Here is a 27,144-nt window from a genome sequence, read left to right on the forward strand (position 1 = left end):
GGGAAAGATTGAGGGCAGGAGAAACGGACAACAGAGGATGAAATCGTTGGATGGCATCACCAACTCAATGGACTTGAGTTTGGTAGGCTTCAGGAGTTGGTGATGGACAGGGAGGCCTGGCGTGCTGTGGTTCATGGGGTTGCCAAGAATCAGACACGACTGATCAACTGAACTGAACTTAAAAAAGGACACATAGAGAAAGAACTGTTTGTAATTTTGGATTAGCAAAGATTTCTTAGACCAAACTAGATTTGTAAAAGAACAAATTGATAAACTTATAAATTGAAAACTTCTGCTCTTTGAAAGAAATTGTTCATAAAATGAAAAGGATACACCAGACAGAAAAATTTGCAAATCATACTTATGATAAAGGATTTGTATTCAGAATATATAGAGTTCTCAGAACTCAGTAATAAGAAAATAACCTAATTTTTAATAGGCAAAAGATTGAACATTTTACCAAAAATGATAAAATATAGATGGCAAATTAGCACATGAAAAGATTCTCAGTGTCATTACTCATTAGAGAAATGCAAATTAAAACCACAATGAGATACCACTTTGCACTCATAAGGACGACTGAAATGAAAAGATGACAATACCAAGGGTTGGCAGAGTGTGGAACAGTTCCTTGCTGATGGGAATACAAAATGGACAACCAATTTGGGAAACAGTTTGGCAGTTTATTTAAAAGTTTAACAACAGCTACCATATGTCCAGCTACTCCACTTCTAGATATTTGACCAAGAGAAATGAAAGGATATGTTTATACAAACACTTGGACATAAATATTCATAACAGCTTTATTTGCAGTAGCCAGAAACTAGTAACCTGATATCCATCAACAGATGAATGGATGAACAAAATTATAGTATAATTCCTATAAGAGAATACTGCTCAGCATAAAAGTAATGAACTGTTGATACATGCAACAACACCGATCAATCTAAAAAGAATGATGCTAAATAAAAGAAACCAGATTTAAAAAATAGTACATAGTCTAAGATTTCAGTTCTATAGAATGATAGAAAATGCAACCTAACGTCTATAGTGATAGAAAACAAATCCTTGGCTGCCTGGGCATGAGGAAGTGGTTGGAAGGGAGAGATGAATTACAGAGGTGCATGGTGAGGAAGTTTCAGTAGGTTATTGATAGGTGCATAATTTTGATTATGATGATGCTTTTATGATGTGGAGAAATGACTCATTGGAAAAGACCCCGAGGCTGGGAAAGACTGAAGGCAGTAGGATAAGGGCGACAACAGATGACAAGATGATTGGATGGCATTCACTGACTCAATGGGTGTAAGTTTGAGCAAGCTCTGGGAGATGGTGAAGGACAGTGAAGCCTGGTGTGCTGCAGTCCATGGAGTCGCAAAGAGTCAGACACAATTGAGCAACTGACCAACAAAATGTGTCAAAACTTAGCAATTTGTGCATTTATTGGTTATGGCTGAACTGGATCTCCATCGTGGCACCCGGGCTGCTCACTGGGGCACGTGGGCTTTCTCCAGTTGCAGCATGTGGGTTCGCTAGTTGTGGAGCACAGGCTCTAGAGTGTGTAGGACTTGCTGTGTGCCAAGTCCTCTGGTTGTGGCACACAGGCTCTCTAGCTGTGGCGAATGGGCTTGGTTGCCTCGCCGCTTGTGGAATCTTAGTTTCCTGACCAGGGATCACACTTGCATCCCCTGATTTGGAAGGCAGATTCTCAACCACTGGACCACCAGCAAAGTCCCTGTACATTTTAAATAGATGCAATTTACTGTCTTAATTAGACCTTAGTAAAGCTGTTTCTGTAATAAAAGGCAAGAGCAGTAGTACAAGCAGAGTATAGAGATATCTTGTACCTATCAATAAATGTAAATATTCTAAACTTACATATTAACAGAATTGGATCGCATAGAAAAATGTGATCCAGTTATAGGCTGTATATAAAACACATCCAAAACAAAATTATTTAGATTGGGGTAAGATTATGGAGCATATCAAAGAAATGCAAACAAAAAGAATTGAAGTTGTCATCTTAATATTAAAAAGGATTGAATTGGACCAAGAAACCAGCAGCTGAGAAGAAGCCCACAGAAAAGAAACCCACCTCAGAGGTAAAGAAGGCTGCTGCATAAACGTAAATTTGTTTATTCCATAAATGCCAAATCATTTTAGCTAATTTTGAATAAAGACCTGAACAAAGAGGCAATGAGGAAAAAAATAAAAAATTTAAAAAAATAAAAAGGATTGAATTTTGAGTAAAAAAAAAAAAAAATGTATTAACTCAAAGAAAGTTTCTGTATAATGAAAAGGGATGCAACCCATCTGGAGGGTGGCATGGGAAGGAGCATATTGTTCACTAGTAACATTTGGTATTCTGCATACATATTAGTTTTGGGACTTCCCAGGTAGCACTAGTGGTAAAGAACCCACCTGCCAGTGGAGGAGCCGTAAGAGATGTGGGTTCAATCTCTGGGTTGCGAGGATCCCCTGGAGGAGAGCGTGGCAAGTCATCCAGTATTCCTGCCTGGAGAATCCCATGGACAGAGGAGACTGGTGGGCTACAATCCGTGGGGTCACAAAGAGTTGAACATGACTGAAGCAACTTAACACACACACATATTAGGCAATGATATGTAACAATATCCTTTGCCTTCCAAAACAATGAAGAATCTGGAGGACCCTATATAATTATTAAATGATCTGATGGAGATTATGAATGTTTTAGTCATAAAAACTGACTAGAATGATAATTATCATTTGTTGGGGACTAGATTCTGTGCCCTTTAAAAACATCATTCGAGGTTTTCCAACAACTCTTCAATGCAGGTATTGTACTTTACAGGTTAAGAAATAGATTCAGAATATGACCCGAGGACACACAGATAACAGAGGCCCTTCTAAGAAGTTCAGTTGATTGAGGCTTGAGGAGGAACATCCAAAGCATGTATGAATGGCTTGCGTGGGGGCAGGTATACATGTTAGGTACATGTATGTTTCCTTATACTTCAGTCATTGTCTTACTCAAAGTTTTGTATAATAGGATTGCAACCTGCATCATTCCAGCAGCTGAACATCTTGAAAATACCAACTGCCAAAATAAATGTTGTCTTTTGAGAGTAAATATTTTCATATTTCTACATAACTGTGATGTGGCCTTATTCAACTGGTTTTATTCTGTGAAGAAAATTATATTCTTCAGCAGATGGACAAATTTTAAGGCCAATATTTCAAGGCCAAGTCTTAAAAATAAAATCCCAAGTAAAATGAAGGAAAAAATTGAAGTCCTCCCAGAACTTTTCATTTTTTTAAAAATGTCTTTTAAATGAGAACTTTTGCTTTTTTCCACAATAGATAATCAATAGAGTTTTGTATTTTATTTTGAGGCAAGGGTAAATTTTAGTCTTTTTATTCTTCAGTGCTCAAGGGATCGTTTTGACAACTGATAAACTGGCCTACATATTAAAATAATTTTATGGTGGGTCTTTGGATATCTTAGTATAAAATCAATTTATGTCATATTCAATTTATAGCACTGGGAAGTTTGCCTGCTTATGGCAACAAATTAGACCTTGCATTTACTGGTGGCTCCCTGTAACACACAGTTTATGGTAAATACCTATGTATCTTTGGAAACAAGATATACTTTGTTTTACCCAGTAAATGCATTATTTGTGAAAAGTATATAAATGGAATTATTGAACAATGAATTTGACTTTTTCAACCTAGTCATTTTGCAAGATTCTGTTATTTATAATTCATATTTATTAGGGTTCATTCTTTCAATTAGCTTTGTCTCCTGTGACAGGTAGCTCTTACGTATGCAGATACTTAAACATTCAGATAAGTGAATTAGATGTTGCAATAGACAAACTCACACCCATCATTTAAAGCCTTGTCCATTGACTGACTAAATACGTCTCCATAAAGTTTACCACCTTCTGTTATGAGAGACCACGGTTAGGTTTCTCTCTTCTTCTAGTCTTGAGGTGTACAACAAAGAGGTGTCTCATCATTGTTTTCATTTTCACTGAAATGCATGGCATTTAAAATATATTGCATCTTCATCTTTTCTCCCTATATCCCTTCTTGCTCACATCTACTGTTCCAGAGAAAACAAACTGCTGTTCTGGTGAATGTATTTGTTAGAAGTCAGTTTCTCTGTCTCCTGCCAGTTGAGTGTGACCGCCGCCCCCTCCATCCTTCTCCAGAGACCACAGTGGCCTTTACTACCAAGGTAGTCAGCAGCTCTGACCTCTGCTGTGTGGGCATTGAGATGGGGGGAGGTCGGAGTTCTGCCTTGTGCCATCAGGATTGTACCCCTTTCTCGTACCCTCCTGCTTCGTGGGAGCTGCCATGCAGCCAGTGTGGGGTGATGCCTTTTCAAAGTCACCACTAGAAATAGACCAGCACTGATGGTGACTAGTGCACACATGTGATTGGTAGTGTAACCTGTTCATGTGTCTAGATGTGTGTCCTCTGGGAAAATTGCACATCATCCCTATTTTCCAAAAGACAGGAGACAAAATAATGCAAACAGGGGATGGCATATTAGGATAGCCTAATAGGTTTATACAGACTCGGATCTGAACCTGTCCCTCGTTTAGCACTTTGTGGTAAACTGGGAGGATATAAAAGTCGCTAAAGCATCTTTGCCCAGAGATACCTCTAACCTTCCTGGACCCAGGACCAGCACTTGTAAGATGACAAAACAGACACGGAGCATTTAAGTAACCTGCCTAGAGTCCCACAGCTGGTCATCAGTGAAGACGGAAACCAGCCTGATCTGTACTTTTAGCCATGCAGTATACTGCCTGAATCGAAGACTGATTTAAAAAGACAGGAGTTCCTGCCCTCAAAGCGGTTTTCTTTCCATCGGTGTAAGCGGTGTACGAGTTCCTGGGAACAGATCGCTACGAGGCACATCAGCGTGTCCCTGCCCAGCTCTCCAGCCACAGCCCTCAGTTGTCATACTCTCTGAACTGTATCAGGTCATCTCCTGTGACTGGTACCGTGACCAAATCCAGCTTCAGTGTAATTAGGAGTGACTCCAAGTTAGAAACACGTTTCTGCTCAGACATCCTCTCTGGCATCTGTGTTTGCTGGATTGATTGACCGCGTCTGCCCCAGCCCTGTGCATGCACTAGATTCTCTGCCAAGGTTTGTGGAATAGCTCAGTGAGCCAATCCCAGACGGGCGTGGGTGTGGCCCGCTGCCAAGCTCAACGCCATTGCCTCTAACAAATAGGCTTATCATTTTGATTTATTTATTTTATGAAACACTGTTGATTTTGATGAAATCCAAGTAGGCATTTTGTGACTTTGTAATCGTAGCCGTGGTTTGGGCACTCATTTGAAATACGGCACTTGAAAAGATAGAATATTTTAAAGAGTATATTTATGCAAAAATAAATTATGAATTCCTTTAGCCACCTCCTCTCTTTAGAAATAGTACTCATGCATATTTTATACATAAATTGACAAGGATGGCAGAGATCTCATCTTCCCCGTAGCAATCTGAACCAGACTGATTGAGGATTTATTGCCTAATTATACTTGTCAGCTTGACATAAAAGTCATTAGTTCTGGAAAAACATGTTTTTCAAACCAGGATTATCTCTAATTAATACAGTCAATATCTAACATATATTTAAAGCTAAACAGAACAGTAATCTCTAAAGCGTGTGTTATGGACTACAGGAAAGTGATGGCTCCAAGTCCAGGTTTGTATTTGAGGAGAGACAGTGCCATGTTGTACATCATTCCCTCTGCTTTGAATACAGTGTTGTGAATGCTACTGACATTGACCTATTCTGTTGATAAATTATAAAGGTAATAACAGATGACTTATGTGAAATGGTTACAGTGGATGAGTGACAAAGCTAGGATCTAAATCTGGGGCCCAGAGTGTGGCTTTTTCCTCAGCATCAGAATCCACTGGCCATTGATCTCTGCAGTGTCCACACATGGTCTTATTCTCCTTTCCTAAAGATTCCCTAGAGAAGGGAATGGCCACCCACTCCACTGTTCTTGCCTAGAAAATCTGATGGACAGAGGAGCCTGATGGGCTACAGCCCATGGGGTTGGGTTGCAAAGAGTCGGACATGACTGAGCGACTAACACTTTCACTTTTCAAAGTACATGTAAACTTGGAAGCTCAGCAGGATAAACCAAGTAGTCATATTGAGACAGCCATCTGGCGTGAATATTCCCTTTTGCCCCATGTTCAGGCATGTGCTGGATTATCAGTGGATGTTGCAATGAGGCAAAGCAATGCCAGAGACCTATAGGGCAGCTACACTGTGCCCATATGTGCTGGTACCTTCTAGTACCCACCCCCCGCCTATACTGCCCCAGCATCACACAGTGGACATGGAGCTCTGGGTAGTAAAGTCATTCATCAGTTATTTCCAATATGCTACAGAGTTCACACAGACTCATTCATCTGCTCATAAATGTGCACTTTTCTGCTCTAAATACCAGAAGGTGTTTTTGAACAAAGAAGGTTACATTCATTGGCCCAGTTCAGTCCTACCCCAAAAACAGATTCCATTATTAAGTTTTTCCATGTCAATTAAAATGTTGTTTCTATAGCAGTCCACCCTATCACAGAAGGTTTGTATTTATAACCAGAATGGCTGGGAAAGGTCAATGTAGTTATTTTCCATTTTATCAGTCTCTTTCTGCAATAATAGTTTTGCATAGTTATGTATTTGAATTATACAATGGGCTGAAATATTAACTTACAAATTAGAACAAACAGTTAAAGTGGCTTAAAATAAACTTGCCTAAAACATGGCTGGGGAGCCTGTACTTAATCTACTGTGCCTTATTAAAGAGTGCTGAGTTGTGGACATCGTCTAGAAGGCCATAGAGAACACAAGCTCATGTTATGTTTCTTGATGGGACCCAAAAGTCGAACGGGTCTCTGGCTCCATGAGTAGACTATTCAGACATTTTTAGGCTCGTCCCCATCTGATGGGTTGTTAGAGCACCTCTAACTTCTTCCTGAGATGTTTCCTAAGGAACTGAAAGACGGGATGTGGTGAACAGCATCACAGGATGTTACCAAATTCCGACACATGGTGCAGAGCTCTTCAGAGCAGCTGTATGAAAACTTGAGATTTACCTGGAAAAGGTTCCTTTAATGCCTAAGCCACACCTGGTGTCTGACCCTCTACTTTGGCAGGCAAAAACACTAATTCTATCTGTTCACAAGAAGAGAAACTATAGAGGCTGGTGCTGCTTTTGAAAACACTCATTGGATTTAGTCTGATGCTGTGTGACAAAATAGCAGTAATCAGTTCTGTAGTAGTCGGCATCCTGGATGTCTCGACAAGGGGGATTATCGAACCCTTGGGTCGTTTGGTTCTGAGATACAGCAATAGAAGTATGCTGTGGATTTGAAGAAGAGAATTTCATTTCACTGGAAACTCGGATTCACACACACACACACACACACACACAAATCACATCACATCCCCTTGAATAAGGCTGACTCTGGTTGAGTAAGGCATGCCCCATTGTGTACATAATACATGTGATTTGCCAGAGTTGGACATCATAGCTTCCTCAGTGACACCCGCAGACGTCTGGGTGATGGTATTGTGTGCAGTGTGACTCTCACTTCACTTTAACCTGATAACTGAAGATTGTCACAGTAAAAATATATATTATAGCCACAACCAACCTCTTAATATGCACTCAGGAGCCTTTGAAGGTGCCATCAGAAACACAACCCCAGTTCTCTGTAAAGGCACTGTGCTATCTATAGCTGTCCCATGCCCTGGGACACACAAATCACCTTGATGCCTTATGTGATAAGTCACATAAGACAGAAAAGATGCTCTGGCCCCAGCAGGCCATGAAAACTGATTGGTTCAGCTGCCATTAGTTGTATAGCTAACTACTGCAACACTTGGTGGCTTAGAGAAAACCATTTGATTTTGTTCATAATTTTGTGGGTCAGAAATTTAGGAAGGGCTCCTGTGAGCAATGTCTGATCGAGGCTAGTCCTGGGACAGCTGGTACTGGAGGTTCCATTTCTAGGGTGGTTCCTTCACTCACATGTCTGGGTCTTGCTTCTCCATGGCCTCTCCCCCATCATATGGCATTTCAGTCTCTGGGACTCTCCTCGTAGCTTGGACTTCCTGTAGTGTGGTGGCCTCTGGGGAGTTAGGTGTCTTCTGTGGTGGCTTAGAATGCCAAGAGCAAGTGTTTGAGGGCAGCAAGGGGAAGCTACAGGCCTCCAAGTGTCATCTGTCATTTCTGCTGCATTACATTGGTCAAGTAAGTTACTACGGGCAGCCAAGATTCAAGGGAAAATGGATTAGATTACACCAGCGATCTCCAAAGCAGAAAGTCATGGGCTATAAAGAAGCTGATTTTATTCCCCAAAACTCCTTTGGGGAATAAATCAGTTTTGTAATTACTGATTGCCCAACAGTTACTTTGTATTTGAGGAGAAAAAGTGAAATGTCGCACATTGTTTGTTCTGCTTTGTATTTGATCTGTGCCTTATAATGCAGTAAAATCAGTGAGCTTGCCTTTGACTCACGGTTAAATTTTAAGTATGAGGGTAATTTGTTATTGTTTAGTCGCTAAGTCATGTCCGACTCCTTGTGACCCTGTGGACTGTAGCCTGCCAAGCTCCTCTGTCCATGGGATTTCCCAGGCAAGAACACTAAAGTGGGTTGTCATTTCCTTCTCCAGTGACAGTAATAATTAACTGTATATGGACAACAGTGGCAAGAGAGGGCTGAGAGATGACACGAAACTTTTTTTTTTTTAATATTTATTTGGTTGCGTTGAGTCTTAGTTGCAACACACGGGCTCTTTCACTGTGGTCCAGGGACTCTTGTGGCACGTGGGCTTAGTTGTTCCACAGCACGTGGGGTCTTAGTTCCCCAGCCAGAGATCGAAACTGCATTCCCTGCATTGCAAGGCAGGTTCTTAACCACTGAACCACTAGGGAAGTCCCAACATGAAGGTTTTAAGTGTGATTGGTTGGAATATGGTTACTCTATTGACTGAATTAGGAAACCCAGGAGGAGACAAAGTTTGGGGTAAACAATATAATGATGCTTTTCACTGCAGGTAACAAAATACCCAACTGAAAGCACCCTAAAGCCCTTCATTTTTCTCACAGCAGTAGTCTGGGGCAGATACGTATCAGATTTGGCTCAGCTCAAAGATGTCAAGGCTCAGCTTGCTTCTCTGAGTCTTTTGGACTTCCTTTCATGTTGCATGATGGCCATCTCAACTCCAGCCATCCCTCAGTCATCATTCATTTCATCTATTAACAGAAAAAGGAAAGAATTCTCTCTTGACATCTCCCAACCCAGGAACTCCACACCAGATTTCTCCTAAGTTCCATTGGTTAGGATCGGGTCACCTTTCCATGTGCTAGCTTTAGAGGAGATTGGAAGAGCTGGTCTTTTCATTTTCAGGCTTTTTTGTAAGCAGCCAGCTCAGCTAGCAGGGTGAAAGGCATTAGGTGGGTAACCAACAATGTCTGCCTCCATGATGAATATCATTTTTTTTCTCCCTACACAGTTTTAAAGTCTCACTTGCTGCTGCTGCTGCTAAGTCACTTCAGACATGTCTGACTCTATGCGACCCCATAGATGGCAGCCCACCAGGCTCCCCCGTCCCTGGGTTCTCCAGGCAAGAATACTGGAGTGGGTTGCCATTTCCTTCTCCAATGCATGAAAGTGAAAAGTGAAAGTGAAGTCGCTCAGTCATGTCTGACTCTTAGCGACCCCATGGACCACAGCCCACAGGCTCCTCTGTCCATGGGATTCTCCAGGCAAGAGTACTGGAGTGGGGTGCCACCGCCTTCTCCAAAGTCTCACTTAGCAGCCTTATAAGGCTTGAATTAAATGGGCTAAATTGTAACTCTAATAAATTAGTATTTTCTAGAAACCAGTTGGTTTCTCTTTTACTTTGTGACTGAACCCCAATCCCACTGCTTCTTAATAAAAGATTAGATTATTTCCCTTATACTTTAAAAAATTGATTGAAAGCTCTTTGGCTTCCGTGAATACATGAATCCATCTCGTTAGGCATCTTGCAGAATTGCCTTTCTGATACCATTACATATTACATATCTTTATTCAGTTCAGTTCAGTTTAGTCTCTCAGTTGTGCCCAACTCTTCACGACTCCATGGACCACAGCACACCAGGCCTCCCTGTCCATCACCAGTTCCCAGAGTCTACTCAAACTCATCTCCATTGAGTCGGTGATGCCATCCAACCATCTCATCCTCTGTCATCCCCTTCTCCTCCTGCCTTCAATCTTTGCCAGCATCAGAGTCTTTTCAAATGAGTCAGCTCTTCACATCAGGTGGCCAAAGTATTGCAGTTTCAGCTTCAACATCAGTCCTTCCAGTGAACACCCAGGACTAATTTCCTTTAGGATGGACTGGTTGGATCTCCTTGCAGTCCAAGGGACTCTCAAGAGTCTTCTCCAACACCACATATCTTTATAAGTGCCTTATAAAGGCTTGTATATAGGGCTTCTCTGGTAGCTCAGTCAGTAAAGAAACTGCCTACAGTGCAGGAGACCTGGGTTCAATCCCTGGGTGAAGAAGATCCCCTGGAGAAGGAAATGGCAACCTACTCCAGTATTCTTGCCTGGAGAACCCCATGGACAGAGGAGCCTGCAGGCTACGGTCCCTGGGGTCGCAAGTGTCGGACACGACTTAGTGACTAAACTACCATATATGTATATAGGGGCTTATAAGAGGAAGACAATTCTGTAGACATTGTGGACCTTCTTTTTTTTTTTTTTAACTTTTTTGTAAAGTCTGGAGGCTTGGAGGACTCTGTCATTTAGTGGGAGCTGAACCAGGAAGACCAACCGTAGCTGTTGCCTGGATGTCAGCGGATAACTCAGCTGAGCTGAGCCTGTGACACAAATAGGGCTGAACCCAAGAAGTAAAGGTCTTCAGCTGGGAATAGAGAGTCCTGACTCAGAAAGGGCCATGGTTTGGGCATCTGAGCAGTGCATAACTTCCTAAGCTGGATAAAGTTGGAATCCTTTATTCTCTGGATCTGTAATTGTCTAACCTTTAAGTGTCAAATTCTGATATTTTTTAACCTGAAAAAAAATTCTCACATAATAAATTTGAGCTGAGAGTGTCAGTGTTGGCACCTTTGCTAATGAAAGGTAAAGGACAGGTGGAGAAGACTCAAGGAAAGACACTCCAAGTATCATCTTGAATCTGTAGCAGTTTATTCACTCATCTAACCTTCCTTGAATGCCTGCCATGCTCTCAGTGCTGGGGGTGGAGACCACAGAAGACCAGACCTGTCTTTGAGGCACTGATAGTAACCTGAGAGGGTGTCAGCCACCTTGCTTCTCCATCACAATAGAAGAACGAATATGGTAGGTCAGTATTGTCTGCCAGTTGGGTTGGTTGGGCTGGTTCCCCTTACCATTTTAAAGATCTTGGTCTCTGTATTTGAATGAGTGTAGTGAAATCACATTATATTACAATAACTGTGTTTGTACTGAATTCTATTGAGTGCCAAGAGAAAGCCAGCCTTACCTACTCTCCTTTCTGATATTTCAAAAATAGATCTCAAAGCAACTCGGTGCCTAGGGGAAAATGTTTATTTCCAAAATATCTGATGTGATTGATTCAAGTCAGTAAATCTGTAACTTACTAGAAAGTGTCTTTCTGAGAGCCATATCTTAAATATTAAAATTACTGCTGAGAAAATGATACTTTTCTAACCCCAGAAAAGTTTAATGTCTCATATGCAGAGAGAAAGCAAAAACTAGTGCCAAGTTTATTAAACAGCTCTCTTACCTTCCCTTAAACCCCCAAGTCTGGCCTGACTCTAGGCTTGAATGCACAAAATCATGTGAGCCCTGATTCATGGCATCAAAGGCAAGTGGCCCTCCATTATTTCTGGGGTGCCCACTGGTGGCCAGAGGTGGCCCGGGTTTTGACTGCCCCCTTTTGCTCCAAACCTCAGTCCTGGCTTAAATCCAGTCTTCTGGGGCCAACTTATCTTCATGTTTCTCCCCACTGTAGGTACAGCCTATTGGGTGGGGCTCTTTGTAGGAAGGCCTCCCCTCCCCACTTACCACTGACAGAGGGAGACCCCTGCCAGACAGGAAGTGATTTAGGTAGGTCACAGGGATCTGAAGTTCCTCAGCCATCTCCACCACAGTGGGGAGTTCATCACCTTCTGGGACTTGTTCCACCTTGTAGGATCTCTTTTCCCACTTCTGCATCTTCCCCAAATCCAGAGACTTCCAAAACAGAGCTTGTGTTTAAAACTTTCTTAATTAAATAGTCTCAGAAAATGTGTTTTCCTATGCTCAAAGCATTCACCTTTCCTAAGACTGGTGATCCACATTTATAGCCACATTTGGGAAACTGGAGAAAGTCTGAAACTGTAGTTTGTCTTTAAATGGGCTCATCATTCAAGGTGTCCTGAATCAGCATTTAAAGCCTTGGGGTCCCTCCGACAGGGGCTGGTCTAGATCTTTGGTTCCCCTGGTTTTGGTCTGTTTCCAGGTGTGGCACTGGGCTCACTCTCTCTATAAATAGCCTTATTCTCTCTTATGATAGTCTGGGTCACAGGAGTAGTTTTAGAATAAAGCACTCTAGAAGAACTGGGCCCAGAAGCAACTTAAGGCCTGTAAAATGCCTATTTCCAGGACTTCCCAGAGTGGCCCGGAAGCCTAGGTCATGGGGTGAGCACAGCAGGTCTTCCTGGGCATTGATTTCCCAGCAAACTTGTAAGAAATGTTTAAATGTTAAAACTACAGCATGTCAAAAGAATAGAGTACAAACTTCAGACCGCTTTCGAGGTAAAATGTTTCAAGCATGAGAAGTTTCACTTCCGGGCTACTCTCCCAGGGGTCACATAACTCTCCTCCAGTTAAGGCAACTCTGGTGTAAGTTTGAGAAACACTGTACTAGAGGGCACCATCATACAAAAATGTCCAACTTTTTTAAAGGCGTTCTGTTCCAGCGGTTGTTAACTCCTTTTGCAGATAATTTGCAAACTACAGTTACTTTGTGTAGCGTATGTGCCAAAAAAGTTGAGTTGGTGTACTTGCAAGTGGAAAACTTAAATGCAATAGATACTTTTTAAGGAATCCGTAAATAAGTTAGTGTATAAATAATCACCTCCTGGTTATCAGTTTTGTAACTCTGAGCTTATAAAATATTTTAAGTGGATTTTTTCAATTAACTATAAACATCCACTTATTTTAATTGGAAATAGTTCTTTATTAATTTGATTTTGAAAAAATGTCGTGTATCAATAACCACTGATTTCATGTGACTGAGCAGTGAAAATTTAAGATTGTATTTATTACTGGAGTTGAGTAATCTAAAAAGCATTTTTTTAGATCCCTAATAATATTAAATGTGTAAATTATTATTTCTAATACTTGCATTATCTTCATGACGCATGTACAACAAAACATCAGTTCAATGATGACGTTCTGGAGGGCAGCTGATTAAATAACCATGAGGTTAACCAGGCTAACTTCAAAGTTGATTTGGAATCTTATATGATTTATTACTATAAGCAATTGTATTAGTTAAATGTAAATGTTCAGAGTACATTTTCATTAATGTGCTATATATGTGTCTAGCTACTTCCAGATGTTTAGTCTTCCTTGGCCTTTCTACAGTGTGATCATTCAATAAATGTTTAATAGATAGGCTTATTAAAGTTTTATTTATTATATTTAATGTAAAACATTAGAAATGAAGTTAGGTTGAAGTAGAATGGACAGTGTAATTGAAATAATGTGGGGTAGAATTTAAATAAGCCTCTTTTGTTAGCTTGGAAATTTAAAAGTATGTGACCACAGTTAAGATGTAGTGAAATATATCATTATGGAGGAAAAAAGAACAATATTGTATTATTGGTTTCTAGATTCACTAAACCAAAGGCTATTATGTTTAGTCTAGTCTAAAAATAGAGGTGATAAAACTAACTTAGCTACATTTTTTTATTAACTCAAAAACTATCTGGGTTAAGCAACTGCTTATACAAGATTTAAATAAGATGAAGATCAGCGTATAATTATCATTGGCTAAAATAGTGCATTATTATATGAAAGTTTTAATTACTTTTTTTCAATGATTGTTTTATTCTCATTATAATCCCTATCATATAGGAAAAATACCATTACAAAATGTTATTGAGTTACCTGTTTCATTGTGAAATAAGAAATTTTAAATCATGTTAGTCTGAAAAATTCTATTACTAAGTTAAGGTAACATGGAGAAAGTGTATGTTTTTCTAGGGCTGTGATTAAATCAGGGCTTGGAAACTAGTAAATTGACTTTGATTTGACTTAAGTAAAATATTGTTCCTACTGGAGATGAATATTTGGTAAATCCAGTCTTGTGACTGTTGACTCTTCTGTAATTCAGGGCATAGCAGGATCAGGCTCTGGTCTTTAGGAAACCACTAGCTTGTGCTGGGTTTTGCTGATAAAGTGATGTCTCTTAACTATAAGCAGAATTGTGGTAAGTTGAAATTTTAATGAATTTTTGTATATTTTTCTTTCACTATCAGGCTATCAGCTGCAAAGGTCAACACAGTATATCGTACACTCTGTCAAGGAATCAGACTGTGGTGGTTGAGTACACACATGATAAAGATACGGATATGTTTCAGGTAACATCTTTCTTTTTTCATGGAAATTTTTACATTTTTCCTTCGATTCTTCATTTTGAAACATAGTCCGAACTCCTGGCACAATAGTGTTTGGTGATGTCCAAGGGGAAAAAGTTGAAGATAATATTAAAATTATTCCTGCTTGGTTTTCAAAAGACTAAGAAAACAGTTCTAAAATTGCAAAAAGAAATTATAAAGACTACATTCTCAGATCTCAGTGCAATAAAGAGAGACTCTGAAAACAAGAACAGAGACTTTTAGAGCCAGCTGTATTGAAGGATAGCCAATTAACAATGTTGTGATAGTTTCAGGTGGACAGCAAAGGACTCAATCGTCCATATACATATACATGGGCTTCCCTGGTGGCTCAGATGGTAAAGAATCCACCTGCAATGCTGGAAACCTGAGTTTGATCCCTGGGTTGGGAAGATTCCCTGGAGGAGGGCATGGCAACCCACTCCAGTATTCTTGCCTGGAGAATCCCCATGACAGAGGAGCCTAGCGGGCTACAGTCCACGGGTGGCAAAGAGTTGGACACAGTTGAGCAACTAAGCACATACATTATATATACATCTTTTCTCCCCCAAATTTTACTCCCATCCAGGCTGCCTCATAACACTGAGGACAGTTCCCTGTGCTGTATACAGTGGGTCCTTGTTGGTTATCCATTTTAAATATAGCAGTGTGTACATGTTGATCCCAAACTCTGTTAACTATCCATTCCCCTCCCATCCTTCCCCCTTAGTAACCGTAAGTTTGTTCTTTAAGTCTTATTTGTAAATAAGTTCATTTGTATCATTTTTTTAGATTCAACATATATCAGCTCTTGGCCTTTTGGCTAAGATCAAGTGTAGATTCCACATATAACCGATATCATACGATACTTTTCTTTCTCTGCCTGACTTACTTCACTCAGTACGACAATCTCTGGGTCCATCCATGTTGCTGCAAATAGCATTATTTCATTCTTCTTAATGGCTGAGTAATATTCCATTGTATATATGTACTACATCTTCTTTATCCAATTCTTTGTCGATGGACATTTAAGTTCCTTCCATGTCTGTTGTAACCAGCGCTACAATGAACACTGGGGTGCATGTATCCTTTCAGACCATGTTTTTCTCTGGATATACACCCAGGAGTGGGACTACAGGGTCATATAGTAGCTCTATTTTTAGTTTTTAAGGAACCTTCATACTCTATCCATAATGGCTGTACCAATTTGCATTCCTACCAACAATACTGGAGGTTTCCCTTTTTTCCATGCCCTCTCCAGCATTTATTGTTTGTGGATTTTTTTGATGATAGCTATTTTGACTGGCGTGAGATATCTCAGTGTACATAAATGATTTACATTTACCTAATAATTAGCAATGTTGAACATCTTTTCATGTGCCTCTTGGCCATCTGTATGACTTCTTTGGAGAAATGTCTATTTAGGTCCTCCGCCTGCTTTTTGAGTGGACTGTTTGTTGATTCTCACTAAATCACATCATTGCTTTGTCACCAAAAGAGCAAATGTCAGCATCTTCATATTATAAAACCAATTTTGGTTTCAAGGACCTGGGCCCATTAAAAAGGTCTTGAAGACCCTCAGAGGTTCATGGACCACACTGAGAAATACCGAATTTTACTATACTAACCTCTTAATTTTATAACTGAGAAATTTTTATCTTTGGAAAGAAAGAACTTAACCTTAATTGGGCAAAAATGGCATTGGTGGCAGAACACAGATTTAAGTCTCCTCAGTTCTCCATTCTCTACGTAATACCTACTCAACTGCTTTAAATAAGGCATGGTAATTCAACAAAAATTTATAGATTTATTAAGAAGACATAACTCATTTGTTATTTTTACTGAAATAATCTCATTCCTTTTGCAGACTAACTGGACATACTGGAGATTAATGTCAGATTAATCTGAGTAGAGTTAAACAACTCTTAGAAGGCCCTAAAAAAATAATCAAGCTTATTTTTTTTCCTCCTTTTAACAAGTTTATGTGTCTAAATTCTACCACTGACAGAAATCACTGAGCAAAAGCATTGCAGCATTCATATTTCTCAAGTATGGACCTTGTTGCTGAGGGCTGTTCAGCCACTACCCATTGAAATGATTTGTAGGTTAACTGAATGTTTAAAAGCAGAACATCAGAATGAATCAAGAAAGGGCCTTTTACTGCATTTCCAATAGTGGACTCAGATAATAGGCTCAGAAGTCAAAAATATTATTGTCTGAAAAAGTGAAACCTAGATCTAAATTTAAGAAATTAGTTAAGACTGATAAAATATGTTAATATAGTCAGAATAAGATCTTAGTCATTATTTTCTAGAATAAGGGTAAATAAAGGAACAAGAAATGAGCATAGGTATTGAGAAAGTAGAATATAAAGAATACAGTTTAGAAAAGGAATCAAAGGCAGTGATGCCAGATACATTCTGATCATGGGGGTAAGGAAACTGGCCAGGTCCTGAAACCAGTGTTAGTGGTCATTTCCCCCTCTGGTTTCTAAGTTTCATATGCTCCACACCTAAGTGCTGCAATGTCTTGTGTTTTGATGGGGCTTTTTGTTTTTTTTATTTGGTTTATAGTAGTTCTAGATAGTAACATTTCATTAGCATCTATGTAGTTGAAAAAAGTGTTAGACTGTTTTAAAATTATTTCCTAAAACATTATACATGTGTATGCATGTTTGTGTATGTGGCTCACCAGGTTCAAGCTCATTGTCATAACCTTCCATTAATGAGTTTTATTTCTTGAGCACCTACTACATGTCAGATCCTCATCTAGTCACTGGAGGTGGACAGGTTAAGGCTCCCTCTCATGGAACCTAGATTCTGGAGTAGACAGAGAGACACAGAGAAGCAAGCACTACAGCAGGGCCAAAGCCCCACAGCAGAGTGGAGGAGGAAGGAAGTGGTGTGAGATGAACTCAGAGAGGTAGGCAGAGGCCAAGAGGGTAAGGGGCTTTTAGGCCAAGTAAAGAGTTTGAGGATTTTTTAACAAGGAAGAGAGAAAAATTCTACTTCCATTTGGTTAAGATATCTCCAAGGACCGTCCAGAGAAGAATGTAGGAGGCAAGTGTGAAAACAGGGAGAAAGATTGGAGGCTGAGGTGATGCAAACCAAGAAAGAGCTGATGACAGCTAGAGCTAAGGTGGGGAAATGTGGAAGGACTGAAGATGTGTTTGGAGGAAGAGTTGATAGAATTTACATGAGGTTAAACATGAGCGTGGAGAAATTGAAGAATCAAGGGTGACTCGTGGGTGTTGATTTTTAGCTTGAGCAAACTGGGTGCCAGTCACTAGGGCTTGAAGAGGATTCAGGTTCTGTTGGAAACATGTTATATTTGAGATGTTTCTTAGATATCCACATGGAGATCGTATATGCTAGACTGAAGCAAAGAGAGAGATCAGGAGTTGGGGGCTAATAAATGGGATTTGATGAGATAACCTGGGGAGAGAACAGAAAGAGAAAGGGGCTGTTTACCAACTAGCCTGGAAGGGTTTCATTAACTTAATACCAGGTACAGATGTACTGGGACATGCTGAGTGTAAGCCCTGGAAACGTTAGCAAGCAGGGTTTCAGTGGAGCCAGGCCTGCTGAGAGCATGATGATGGAGTGGCTCTGGAGTGGGTTACAGGATGAGTAAGGAAACAGAGGTAGTAACTAGTGAGAAGTTTTTCAGGAAGTATTACCAGTAGAAAGAATCAGAGAAATGGAGCTCTAGTTTGAGAATTGCTTTCCAACAAAGGAAAGCATTTTTTTAAAATGAGAGACTAGTCTAGAACAGTGCTATTCAGGCTGCTTAGCCAAGCAGCGAAACTTCAAGGATGAGGTGAGTAAGGAAGTTGGGAAGGAATGCATTTGGAAATTTGTAATAGTGGTTTGACATTCCTGAAACATCGAAGTGGATAATCATTTTTCTAATACTGATTTTTGTTATATTTTGAAAAGAGATTAAGTGACAGGTTGAAATTTTAAAAGCAAACCAAAAAAAAACTAATCCTTTACCTCACAGTCCCAGAATTTGAGAAGCTCCAGAATGTTTGATAGTGGACCGTATGATCCAGTTAGGAGAGAAATGGGTGATTCAGCAGAGCAAGGGGCCAACATCAGGAGCAAAATCCTTGGGAAGGGCACAATACTGGGCTGCCTAGCACCCATGGAGAGATTGGTTGTGGATAGGAGCAGCAATAGCTCATCCTAGTAATTGGAGGGAAGTGAGAAAACAATTTTACAGACACAGGGGCACAGGTAGGATTGATTTGTCCAGAGAAGATGGAGGAGGCCCTTTCAGGTGTTTCTATACCGTTTTACCTGTACTGACTTTGATTGACAACCAGGCAAACCCAAACTTTTCTCATATGCATACACAACTGAAAGTGCCATATGATGCCGTGTGTATCGGTCAGCAGCAGGGAGAAAAATTATCCCTGTGCCTACTCTATGAATATAAAATGGAATTCAAATACATCATGGCTGGTCCACATGACTAACCTTAAAGTAATGTAGGATGGATCCAACAGTCAGAGAAAGGACAGGCTCCAAGTCTTCCACATTAGGTGAGTTTTCATTAGGAAAGTGGCCTAGTCCTCCCACCTCTGGCAACATGAGGTTTGTGTCCTGAAGTATAGAAATATACTAACACTCTACAAGTTAGATTTAAGTGGAAGGGAACTGATAAATACTAAATGACCACTCAGGTAAGTATCCTGACTTGAAATAATTGATCCTAGCAGTATGTTCCAGTTGGCATAAAATGTCATGTTTTACAGGCAATTTCAGTTAATTCATCAAGACATTAATTTAATACATGGGGAATGGCCTTTCTTGAAAACAGTAATCTCTGTAGACAAGGAACAGTTGTGTGACGCTGTGCTGGAGTGTGGTTTTAGCTTTGAGCTTTTAACAGAGCGTGAGATCTTTGCCCTCTTCCACAGAGGTGACAGAAATTAGGTCATGGCCTGTGTCTTTGTGAGAGCTCGGGGGTTCGTGTGATGACCTGGCAGTTTTAGAAATTTTCACATTTTACTCCTGAGCTTGGCATAGTCTCCTGTGTACTTTCTTATATTTATAAAATATTTTGCAGTGTATTTGTTACTTTTCTAATTAAAAAAAATTAAAGTGAAATCAAACAGCAAGACAAATTATCAGTTATATGTAAAATATGAAAAGAATTCAGAATCATAAAAATGGAAATTAGAATGGGAGTTACAGGGGGTTCAGGATTGGGAGATGCTGGTCAAACACTGCCGGCTTCCAACTGTGAGATGAGGAAGTTCTGGGTATGTAATATACACCGTGGTAATCATAGTTAATAATACTGTATTATAAACTTGAAAGTAGCTGAGGAGAGTAGTTTAAAAAAAAAAAAAAGCCTGAAAAAAATCAGAGCAATCTGAATCAGTAGAGCTTCTGAGTTACACAGCCAGCTTTTCAGTGAATCTAGCAGAGGGAAGATTCTGCAAGTTGATTGAGAAAGCTGAATTGTAAAGTTTATAATCTAAATTTTATGTTGCAGTTTGTAAAAAGGTGTATGTTTTCTAAACCTGAAATCCGTATGTTTAGGATAAATTGCATCTATTTACGTTTCAGTGAACCCGGTGGTTTAGTTTATTCCAGGAACATTTTAATAGGACAAGAAATTAAGCATTGTTAAAAAAAAAAGAGAGAGAGAGAAAATAGATGTCTGTTTTTTTACAATGCTTATGCTTTAGATAGAATTTTGAGATCAGGATAAAGATACCTAGGAAATTGAATTTGGGGGCCTTATATATGTATGTACCTTGGAGCTCCGTGTGTTCCTTCCATTGACAGCTTCAGAATCAGAGGCACTGCCGTTAGGAGAGAACATTAATATCATCTTTAACAAGATATTGTTGACATATAAATTTTTTTAAGACATATGTAACATTTATTACTGTTTCCTAGTTAGAGATTCATAGAACATCATTACATAGACAATTTAGTATTTTGTCATGAGGCCTTCCTTACCTGTAACAAATATTTCCCAGGACACAGCAGTACCTGTCTTATTTGGATTTAGTGAATATGAAGAGCTTTGTTGGAACTCTGAAGATCATGCTAATGAAATATATTCTTTCTGGCAGCATTTAAACTTAACAAGGAAGTAAGCCAATAAAAAGTATTGTCAGCTTTTTACACCTTGCCAGGATAATTCTTTAAAAATTCAAGATTGAACTGTTGTGACCAGCATTTTTAAACCTTTCATATGACTGTCTCAAGCTTTGGGCTGACTTGTGTAGCCTTTTACACTGTTCTCACTTACGCAGAGGAAGGGAAATAGGCACGGGGTCTCTTAAGTCTGGGGTAGGGCTGTGCGCTGTGCCGTGAGTCACAGGTGGGTTCACTCAGTGTAAAAAACCAGGCCCTGGGGTCTGCAGCCTGGCAACAGTAGGGGAAATAGGGCTTTAGTTTGCTGGCTGCCTTTAAAATCTTGTTTTTGTTTTTGTTTTTCACTTGGAAATACAAGAGGGGAAAAAGGAATGATTTTCTATGACAGTAATAAATTATGTTTCTACCTGATCATAAAGCTGTTTGGGGTGAGATGTGTTTTCTTCCAGAATAGAAAATGGAGCTTTTTTCTTAACATTTAAAATCTGATGGTTGGTTACCATAACATCGCCCTTAAACAAGAGAAGGAGCAGATTTAAGATTTTTTATTCTAACCTTCCTAGTAGAAATAATGAATATTAAAGGATCCTGAACACACTTAATATGATGAATATGGTGACATATTTTTGGATATGAGTGGATCATGAGTTATAATTTGATTTATTTAGGTGGGCAGATCAACAGAAAGCCCTATCGACTTCGTCGTTACAGACACAATTTCTGGCAGTCAGAACAATGATGAAGCGCAGATTACACAGAGCACCATATCTAGGTTTGCCTGCAGGATAGTCTGTGACAGGAACGAACCTTACACAGCACGAATATTCGCAGCTGGATTCGACTCTTCCAAAAACATATTTCTTGGAGTAAGTACTAATAATTAGTACATTGTTTCTAGAAAAACACCCATTATCATCATATATATAACATTTAATTGTGGCCAGAATATTTGCTTTGCAAAATGCTTCTGGTTTTAGATTTTGAAATTTTAGTTTTCATGAAAAAGTTATTAAGAAGCTGAAAATAATTGTCATTATTTGTTATATTTGCCATATTAACTATAAAATGCAGAGTGACTTCTTAAAAGTATGTATATTACCACATATAACATATTTATGGTAGATTTAAGGGGATTTATTTCAGAAGGAAAAACAAATGATTGATCTAGATAATGGGGGTTCAAAAGAAAATGTTCATTTATTCATTCAAAAATTTGTTAGTGTTTACTTTGTGATATCATGTCTGTAACTCCCAATATTGAACAAAGAACAAAACAAAACTAAAAGACTAAAAATATCTCTCTTCATAGACTGTCCATGTAAATAAAAAACCCACAGTTGTAGAGAATATCCAGTTTTAATATAGTCCCTTTTTGAATCAAGGTATTTTTGCAGGGGGGAAAAAGCTCTTAAGATGGCCTAAATGGTAATAAAAAAGGGTCATCCCATATTACAAGAAATGCCTAGGAAGGCCAGCTGCAAGATTGGTTGATCCAGTGATTCTGTAACATCAGGGGAGCCAGATTTATCCCATCTTGCCCTCTGGGCACACCAGTGTCCTCAGACGAGGTTCCTTCCACACCCTCCCCGCAGCATGACAACTCCCTGAAGAAGGGCCGTATTTCTTCCTGGCCTCTCTTTGAAGAGCAAAGAAACCTTTACAGGAAGCTTCCCAGAAGACTCACTTAGGTCTCATTGGCCAGAACTCAGTCATATGCCCACCCCTAAACCAGTCATAAGTGGCTTACCTTAATCAGATTTACCCACATCCTGTGAACACTATCTGGCTCTGTCTTCAAGAAAAAATGGCCAGGTGTCCAATCTGCCATTATATCCAGTCACTTGTGCCTTCCACCTTTGATGATGCAAACACTGATCCGTATGAAAACAAGACATAGTGGCCACAATCTGTTGGCCTAATGTATTTTGAAATTTTGTTTGTTGAATGAAAAATTTTCACTTCCTTCTAGTACTTACCTGATAATGAGTTCATACAAAACATTTTTAGATAATAGGATGAAAGCACTGCACAAATAGAATTGAAGAATACATACTGGATTCCTGAAATCACTTGGGGGTAGGGGGAATGTGGTTCGAAAAAGAATCTCTGAGGTAGAGGCCCAGACATCAGGTTTTCTTTTGTAAAAGCCCAAGATAAATATACTCTGTCTCCAATGATAAATCATTCATCTATTCTTACACTTCTTTCATTTTCTCAGACTAATTGCATATTTTATCCTTCTGATTATTAGCTTTAAATAGAGAATGAAAATTTCTCACTTTCCTCCCCTCTGCCCTTACCCAATATTTTGGAGAGATTCTAGAACCTTTTTGTGTTGAACAGCATCTTTTCTGTGGTATGCTTTCCAGGAAAAGGCAGCAAAGTGGAAAAATCCTGACGGCCACATGGATGGGCTCACAACGAATGGCGTGCTGGTGATGCATCCGAGAGGTGGCTTTACTGAGGAGTCCCAGCCTGGGGTCTGGCGTGAGATCTCTGTCTGTGGAGACGTGTATACCTTGAGAGAGACCAGGTCTGCGCAGCAAAGAGGAAAGCTGGTAAGTGGACTTCACACAAAAAAATGTATGAAACTATAAACGCATAACTTGAACACTGTCATTTTTCTCCCCAGAAATTCAAAATCTTTGTCTAGGTCTTAGGGTTGTGTTCCATTGACCCAGGAGAGTAGGGATTTTCTCCAAAAATAAGAAGGAAATGGCCTTATTCACTATCATGATTAAGCTTTTCCAATAGTGGAAGAAAATTACCTTTTGTTCCTAACTACATTAAAAGCATAATTCTGTTGCTATACTTCACCATTGAATTCTGTTTAAATTCACTCTAAGAAAAATGAACTTATTTTTAGTGTAAAACTTTACTAATTTGGAAAAATCCTGAGCAGTCTTAAACTAATTAGTAGAAATTATGAATTACAGAATTATTTACTAGACTTTCTGGGGACAAAAAAGATAATTAAGTTAGCTTTTTTTTTCTTGTTCATAATAAGAAATTATAGTTCCCTATATAATTCAAAGTCATAGTTTTACTTGAAATAGTTCATATAGTACCTTGACTTGGCATGTTAATATTTTTTCTATAAATATTACTGCTTATCCAAAATGCCCTAAAGCTGTTGGGTTTTTAACCCTTTCTTCTATGGAGAATCATTTTAATACCTTAAATAGTAAGTTTTGGGTTTCTCATACTGCCATGGCCGTGTGGCACAGCACTAAAAGGTTCTTAATAAATTTTCCACTCCAGTACTTTTAATTAATTGTTGTGTAGAAACTAGAAAAGAGAGAACAAGTGTTTTCTTTCAAACTACCAGGGAAATAATAATATAAATAATAGAGGATGTGATCTAGTTCACAGAGAAAGATGATATTTCTAAGACAGAAAAAAGATGGGGGATTTTACAAAGCTGGTTTGCTATTCTCTACTAGATGTTTGTTTTTAGGGGATAGTTATTTTTATTACTTGTTTACACCATTATTCAGCTGCAGGTATAGCTTCTGCCTTTTGTGATAAAATCCCAATCTTGGAGCATTATGACTAAAAATGAAAAACACTTTCTATGAAAGCCAAACAAATTCAATAAACTTTGCTGAAATTTGTTTCAAGAGATTGTAAATAGGAAAGAGGATGTAAAATCTGTTTTCCAGAAAAAGTTTTGATCATAGGCTAATTCTACACAAAACTGGGTCAGGATGGTCAAATGAGTTATTGATCATTATAATAGCAATAGTAAGTAATCAGTGTATGTTTGCTGGGTGCAGACACTGCATTAAATGAGCTAATGTTTCAGAAATGTTAATCTGCACACCAGCCTTGTCAGAGAAGTGGAATTATCCCTGTTTTATGGATGAGGAAGGCATGGCATAAAGAGGTTGAATAATATTGCCCAGTCACAGAGTTAGAAGATGGCAGCAAATGGGATTTTAAATCAGGAGGACCTAAGTTTAAGTTTGAACTCCTGGCTTCTACTCAGTACCATCTTGTAGGGAATCATACTTGGTTGGCACCGTCACCCTGGGCAGATAGAAAGCATACACTGGTGTCCAGGAGGGCACAGCACAAGATGAGTTTCTTGCCAACTCTCATTCATGTATTTTGTTCAGAGATGGTTGTTACTTTTACATGCTCTGAGAGGGAAAACAGGCTACTGTTTGGCTTGACTTCAGAACTATTAACATGCAGTAACTGCTCATAGTTCCAGGTCCTGATCTACCTACCACTTAGCTTATATGCACGTAACTGGAATAATACTAGTACCTACCCTTTAGAATTACTGTGAGAACTGAGTAAGAATGAAGCAGTGCTATACCCAGTCCCGAATTAGTTGCCATGACTAAGCAAGAGCTAAGGGCTGGGAATCTGACAATGACCAGGATGTCCAGGGCTCTGCCCTCAAATTGTGGGGCCTGGAAAATGTTACAGGCGAGGCCACAAATCATTAGCATATTTTGTGATCCGCACAGAAAGTACTGGAAGGCATAGGAGTCTCTCAGAGGGACACCTATCCTAGACATAGGAGTCAAGAATATGTGGAAAATAAGAGACCATAGACTTAAAAGTTACGTTATTTACCAAGAACTGCCCTGCAGGAAGAAAAAAGGTTGTTCAACCTGGCTAAGGGGGCGGAGACAAGATGGTAGAGTGGAAGAATATGAGCTCACTTCTTTGTATGAAAAGTGAAAATCACAATGAACTGTTAAACAGTCATCAACCCACCAGAACCTACCACAAAAGATATCCTACATCCAGTGAAAAGGGAAGAAGCCCCATTGGAGTGGTAGAAGGGGCACAGTCGTAATAAAATCAAACCAATACCCACTGGGTGGATGTCCCACAAACTAGAAAATAATTATATCACACAGGTTCTCCCACAAGAGACCTCAGAACCACACATTAGGCTCCCAGCCTGGGGTTCTGGCAATAGGAGGAGCCGTAAGGGGCAGCTGTGGCTCACTGTGGGGACAAAGACATGGGCAGCGGTAGTTCTGAGGAGTACTCATTGGTGTGAGCCCTCCTGGAGGCTGCCATTTTTTCATGAAAACCTACCCCCACCCAACAGCCGGTAGGCTCCATAGCTGGGGTGCCAACCAACCAACAGGGTGGAAGCGCAGCCCTCCTCAGTAGGGAGTCTCCTGAACACACAGCTGCCTGCTCAACATATCCCGTGACATGACCCTGTCCACCAGAGGGATAAAACCCAGCTCCACCCAGCAGTGGGCAGGAAGCAGTCCCTCCCACTAGGAAACCTGCACAAGCCTCTGAGACCAGCCTTATTCACCAGGGGGTAGATTGCAGAAACAAGAACTACAACCTGCATCTTTCAGAATAGACACTGCAATCACAGAAAGCTACACAAAATGAGATGCCAGAGGGAGGAATACACCCTAGACAAAGGAACTGATAAAACCCCAGAAGAACAACTAAGTGAAGGGGAGATCTACCCAAAAGCAATTCAGAGTAACGTTAGTAAAGATGATCCAGGGATCTCAGAAAAAGAATGGAAGCACACACTAAGATAAAAGAAATGTTTGACAAAGACCTAAAACAGAAGAACAATACAATAACTGAAATGAAAAATACAATAGAAGGAATCAGTAGAATAACTGAGGCAGAAAAAATGAATAAATGAGCAGGAAGACAGAATGGTAGAAATCACTGCTGTGGGACAGAATAAAAGAATAAAAAGAAATTAGGACAATCTAAGAGACCTCCAGGACAAAATTAAATGCACCAACATTCACATTATAGGGGTCCCAGATGGAGAAGAGAAAGGACTTGAGAAAATATTTGAAGAGACAGTAGCTGAAAACTTCCCTATCCTGGGAAAGGAAACAGTCACCTAAGTCCAGGAAGCACAGAAGTACCAGGTAGAATAAACCCAGAGAGACATGCCAAGATACATAGGAATCAAACTGACAAAAATTAAAGACAAAATATTGATATTTACCTTGAATATAAATGGATTTAAATGTATCTAACTAAAAGACACAGACTGGCTGAATGGGTACAAAAACAAGACCTATACATATGTTATATTGTCTACAAGAAACCCACTTCAGACCTAGGACACATACAGACTTAAAATGAAGAAATAGAAAAAGATACTCCTTGCAGATAGAAAAAGAAAGCTGGACCAATACTCAACAGATGAAATAGACTTTAAAATAATGACTTTATAAGAGACAAGGAAGATCACTACATAATAATCAAGGGATTGATCTAAGAAGATATAACAATGATAAATATTTGTATACCCAATATAGAAGCACCACGATACATAAAGCAAATGCTAACAGCCATAAAAGGGGAAATCAACAGTAACACAATAATAGTAGGGGACATCAAC

At 39.5% G+C, this 27,144-nt stretch overlaps 1 protein-coding gene across 1 annotated transcript in view; it reads left to right on the top strand.

Moving 5' to 3' along the window:
• The window catches only part of PELI2 (pellino E3 ubiquitin protein ligase family member 2), a 186,247-nt gene that overhangs the window by 145,235 nt on the left and 13,868 nt on the right, over window positions 1–27,144 (top strand). The window contains exons 3-5 of the mRNA XM_020899630.2: window positions 14,548–14,649; window positions 21,452–21,649; window positions 23,153–23,341. Coding sequence (XP_020755289.1) covers window positions 14,548–14,649; window positions 21,452–21,649; window positions 23,153–23,341 — 489 coding nt within the window. The remainder of the gene's footprint in view (window positions 1–14,547; window positions 14,650–21,451; window positions 21,650–23,152; window positions 23,342–27,144) is intronic.

This window comes from Odocoileus virginianus, chromosome 6 (genome assembly GCF_023699985.2).
Source record: "Odocoileus virginianus isolate 20LAN1187 ecotype Illinois chromosome 6, Ovbor_1.2, whole genome shotgun sequence".
NCBI classification, from domain to species: domain Eukaryota; kingdom Metazoa; phylum Chordata; class Mammalia; order Artiodactyla; family Cervidae; genus Odocoileus; species Odocoileus virginianus.